Consider the following 5,460-nt stretch of genomic DNA (forward strand, 5'->3'; position numbering starts at 1 on the left):
GAAGGAACGCAAGATGGACTATGATTCCACGGCAACCAGCGCTGGTTTCCATAGCAACAAAGGAGAGCACACATCCCGGAAAGACGGCATGGCAGGTGCGTGTGGTGTGATGGAGAGACACAGAAGAATTAAATTATTTTATTTCATCCCCTTTTTATCTTTCTTTCTCGTCCATTTTCATTCCCTATTTCACCTCTTGCTTTCTCCCCTTATCTGTCTTTCCTTTTCTTGACCCCACACTACTTTTTCTTCTTTCTTTTCAGTATCTTTCTGCACTGCTCTCTTACTATCTCCCCACTTACTATTTGTTTCTTTTTCTTCCTCTCTTCCTTCCATTGCTTCTCCTTCTATCTATTGGTCTCTTTTCTATTTTTCCATGCTCCGTTCTTTTGTCTTTCTCTCACAATGTTCTCTTGAGGGCACCAGGGACAGACTAATTGGCAGACTTTTAGACAAACTGCAGGAAGATTTGGACTCTAATTAGCAGATTTTTGACTAAGCCTAATTGTGCAGTTTCCCACGATTTTGTTGGTCTATGAATGATTCTTATTATTAGCAGTAGTAGTGGAGCTAGTTATCTTTCACAAAAGGTGTTGTCTTTCTCTTTTCTTTCGATCTTCCTTCCTATCCAGTTCAAGTATCCTGTGGAACATCTACATTGTTCCGAAACTCTTACCTGACCGCCAGCGATGACATCAAGCAAAACCAGGTGAGCAATAGGAGTCTGTAAATGTACTACGCACTTACACGTTTATATGTACACACCAGCACAGCAGGTTTTAGCAGTGAGCGCCTGTCGTCAGGGGTCTCATAAATTGGCATATGCTGTCACGACAAGGTGGTTATTAGGAGAGATAGCAGCAGGATGGAAGAGGCGCACACACAAATGCACACAGAAGGTGTCTGACTGTGATAAGAGACGCACTGGCAGAGTGTTCTACGGAGACACGCCCTCAGCTCAGTCGGCATCAAACCACTGCAACCTAAAACAACAGCCGACTGCCAATTAAAATTATTAGCTTGGTTGATTGCGCTAATTATTTGCCTCTGTTTAATGACTCTGCTGGGGAAGAGGGAGGGGTAACAGAAAGTAGCATAGCCTTTGACTAGGAAGATAAGTATTTTTTATTTTTTTTTCATATTGATATATGTATTTTGTACATAGTTAAATATCGTTCCCTTGTCGGGGAAGACACTCACTTGGCAGTTAAACTATACTAAATAACCAAAATGGGTGTCTGAGAAAAGGGTTTTTACAAGTATGACTTCATTTTTATACGCATATATATATATATATATATATATATATATATATATACACGCAGACACACACACACACATGTGAGAGTTACAATGTTCAAGCTGAATTGCCTCCTTCAGTACCTGCATGAAATAGAGAATTCACAGCATGAGTCCCTTCCCAACTGATTCCTATCCGAGTCTTTTTACCCGTACTACCCGCCTTTTCAAAACTTCTCCCCCATGAGCTCTCTACCTGCCACTCTCCTCTCCATCTCTCCACCTTTATCTCCCTTCCTGATGCCTCTTCATTCTTGCTTGCTGCACCTAACCAGCACTTACCACTTTTACCCCACTTCCACTGCTCCCCCACCAGGCACCGGCCCAGCCCTGCGTCATGCCCCCCCAGCCCCAGCAGGACAGCCCGTCAGCAGCCGTGCTAAAGGACTACGACCCCTACCCTCCCCCTCCTTCCTTCCCCCAGCCTCAGCCGCCGCAGCCTCCACCTCACAGCCAGAGTCGGAGCTTCAGTGAGGTCTACTTCGAGGACCAGGGACCTCCACCTCCTCCATCCCAGCCACAGCCTCAGGTCCAGGCGCAGGCCCAGCCTCAGGCCCAACCCCAGCAGCCTCCAAGCTCCACCGGACCGCCCCGAGACCCGAGGGAGGACCTGCGCATGCATCTGGGCCTCAAATCCACCGGCAACTACGTAGACTTCTACTCGGCCTCTCGGCCGTACAGTGAACTGAACTACGAGACCAGCCACTACCCGGCCTCGCCTGACTCCTGGGTTTAGTTAGACTATGACGATGGGGGGGGCAGAGAGAGTCTGTGTGTGCGTGTGTGAAAGGGATTATTTTTGCAAGCGATCAACAGCAGATTTAACACAAGAGGACAGTAAGTGGCATGTTGAAATCTTGTAGCCAGTGGCAGGAAATTTGTGTTGTCTAAATTAAGGGGGAAGACAGAGCTAGATTGGGTTAAGAAATCAAGTCAGGTCGAGTGACAAAGAGACACTGTGCATGTGCATGCGGACATTTTCCGGGCTTTTTTTTTTTTTTTTTTCCAGACAGCTTTATTTCTCCAGCTCCATTGCACCCTTGAGTGGATAAGGGGGGAGTAGATATGAAGAAGTGAGTTTTTAAGGGTGAGAGAGAAGTGGGCAGGAGAATATAGGAAGATAGAAAATGACCAAGTGGCGAGAGTAGAGACCTCGAGAAGAGGAGAGAGATGGGATCAAGAAATAATGGGGAGCGGATGAGGTTGAGCTCTTACTCTGTAAGAGCAGGAAGTGGCCTGACCTTTTGTTAAAGACAGAGAGGAGGAGAGGAGAGACAAAGATGGCATGAGGGTTCTTGAGGAGGTCAGGAGGAATAAAAGCACAGAAAAAAATGATATCACATCAGGCACAAGGCAAGGAGTGGATGTGTGACAAACGTAGCACTGCTTTATCCCTATCCCCCTCTTCCTGCTTTTTTGTTGCAATGGCCTTGCCGCCTACGTAGGCTTCTGAATTTGTTTTCAAGGAATGTCATCTTCAATAGACTTATTTTTTGTCATCATTCTTTCACAGCTTTTTTTATTTGTACTTTTCTAAATTTTCACTTTCACAAATGCATTTTTATTTTGTGTACAGTTCAAAGGTGATAAAGTGTGTATATTACACATGTTTTTGATGGGGCCACTTGTGAAAATGTGATTTTTTTTTTTGACTGACAACTGACTAAAACAACAAAAGCAACAAAAATACGTGAAATGCGAACACAAGAAGCAGAAAAGACAGACATCGTCATGATGGATGTCAGTGGACACCTTTGTTTTGCCCTTTTCCAAGCCGTAGAGGAAACCCTGCAGTGTTTTTTTTCTCCCTCCATCAAATAAATTTCATCGTGGACATGCTCAAACGGCAGGAGCAGCAGTTCAAGGCTGCCAGAGCATCAGATTGGCAGAGCAGTATCGCTCCCGAGTCCCTGTCAACAAAAGTGCTTTTTCACTGCCGAAAGAAAACATGTGTATGTTTAAAGCACACTCTCTGTCTTTGGGAAAGGGTTGTCTTTTCCTTTTAGGGAGCTCATATGTTTGACCATGTCAACTTTCCGTGGTTTCTCATAATCACTTGTGCATAAAAACTGGTCCGTCTGACAAGAGCCACCGTGTCTATTGTACATTTCAGTGTACAGTAGAGATAGAGGGAGAGAGAGACATGACATAGTGCCAAACTTTGACACCTGATGGACCAGTCCTAAAGGACTTTAAAGGGACATTCTGTTGAAGTTTACAGACGATGGGTGGGTGACTCCCTCTGCTGTTCGTAACTTTTATTTTCTTGTGTTTTGATCAGGTAAAGCCGTACTTATTGCTGGGGATCATGGGTAACATCTTCCTCCCATAGATGTACAGACCTGCCTCTCTGTGTTGGCTGAGCATGTGTGGGCGTGCGTGTGTTGGGACACGTGTGTGCGTGCGTTTGTGTACGTGTGCATGTGTGTGACAGAATGTGTGGCCCGTGTGCGTACACGTAAAACTTGAGCGAGCGTATCTATGCATGCATGTGTGTAGTAGTGTGTGCGTGTGCCTCTGTTGCGTGTATGTGCGTGTGCGTTCCTGTGTAAATCAATGTCCAAACAAGGCATTCCTACCGACAGTTTGTCCAGTTTTACAACATCAAAAGGTAAAAATCACTAGAATGAATTGTTGATATAGAATGACAAATCTATGAATCTATGAATCTATGAATATATGAATATAAATATAAATATATATATATAATTTTTATGTGCAGATGTCAGTGTCACTAAATGCAACAAATGTTCGCAGAGAAAAAATGATTATGTGGTGTACAACAGGACTCTTGTTCACTTGACCTAAACATGGAAGCTGCTGATCGGGCCCCCCCCCCCAATCGAGACAAAAGAGAAATCCCACCTGAAGATGCTCAGGCTCTGGTGCGAGTTGTGTGTTTATTGTGTGTCCATGCTTCTTAGATGACCCTGCTGAGAGAGGACCGTACCGTACTTGAACACGAGGAAAAATAAAAAAAGACTCTTTGCAATCAAACACAATGGTCTCCACTGCTGTTTTAGACGGGGATGTCCAGTTCTTTCCTTAGTCAGAAGCTGATGTTTTCTTCACATGTACGTTTTTACAGAGTGTTTTCCTCACAAGAAAAAGTGAATCATTTGGTGTGTGGTGCGGGTTAATCTGACACACTTTGATGTGTTTTAGATTAATTCACCTTTGTGCTCGCTCTTTCAGTCTTTTTTTTTTAAAGGGCTTGAGGTGGCTTTGAAGCGTTAATAGATGCCAGAACTTTTCCCTTTCCACAGCCCTCTTTAGGTTTCTCAGCCAGACTTTTAAAAACGGCTTAAAATATGATCAAGTCTAATAAAACACCACCACAATTTTAAGAGGCACAAATTTGACACATGTTCAATTTGATTTTATGCACTCCAGGCATGAGCTGGAGCACAAACAATAATAATATAATATACTTTCACATTTATATTTTAAAGCCATAATATAGGCCTACGTACATGCACTAGTATTGTGTATTGTGCACTGTACATCAGAGATGTACAACGCCAAAACAGTGTCAAAATATTCTGTTTTAACGCAGACAATTTAACACTGTTGTCTCCCTTGGCTGACAAGCAACACTGTCAACATCTTGCCGGGGACTTGACTGACAGGCGTGCAGGAACATGTTGTAAGATAATACTTTGGATCTCATTCCTAACCACACTTCCGCTGATAATGACCCTTTCTGATGACGTACAGTAAATGTACTTACCTTACACAGCGCAGCAGTGATAAGCATGTATAAACATGACAGGGCGCTGTGATGTTGCCTCAGAGAGGTGTGTTTAGAGTGGTGTTAATAGTATAATTCAGAGACGTAAAGCCAATTCAAGAGCTCCTACATCCACCAGCCTCTATTCTCACGTAAGTGACAGTGGACAGACATCAAAGATGCAGTAATGGAAATTCCCATTTTGTATTTTTCCCTTCGTCTTGTTCTCTATTCATGTCGCCCTCTCCGACTTTCATCCCACTCATCCAGATATTCATCCTGAGATTGAGCGTAAATTGAAGCATGTTAAATGAGTGAGGCTGAGCATTTGTTACAATCCATTGGAACTCATGCCTCCCCCTTCTCTCCCCCTCCCCTCTTCTTCTTTGATGCTGTCTAGGCCTGTGAAATGCAGTGTTCGGTAATAGCGC

The 5,460-nt window shown here is 43.8% G+C and overlaps 1 protein-coding gene across 1 annotated transcript in view; it reads left to right on the forward strand.

Moving 5' to 3' along the window:
- ctnnd2a (catenin (cadherin-associated protein), delta 2a) overlaps positions 1-4,290 on the forward strand; it is a 232,506-nt gene extending 228,216 nt beyond the window's left edge. The window contains exons 23-25 of the mRNA XM_068709723.1: positions 1-95; positions 633-709; positions 1,616-4,290. The exon at positions 1-95 is cut by the window's left edge and continues 37 nt beyond it. Of these exons, the coding sequence (XP_068565824.1) occupies positions 1-95; positions 633-709; positions 1,616-2,035 (592 nt within the window). The 3' untranslated portion in view covers positions 2,036-4,290. The remainder of the gene's footprint in view (positions 96-632; positions 710-1,615) is intronic.
- Positions 4,291-5,460: the final 1,170 nt, after the last annotated feature.

The sequence above is a fragment of the Cebidichthys violaceus genome, unplaced genomic scaffold (genome assembly GCF_023349555.1).
Source record: "Cebidichthys violaceus isolate CVI_PGR_0920_01 unplaced genomic scaffold, fCebVio1.0.p SCAF_15, whole genome shotgun sequence".
Classification (NCBI taxonomy): domain Eukaryota; kingdom Metazoa; phylum Chordata; class Actinopteri; order Perciformes; family Stichaeidae; genus Cebidichthys; species Cebidichthys violaceus.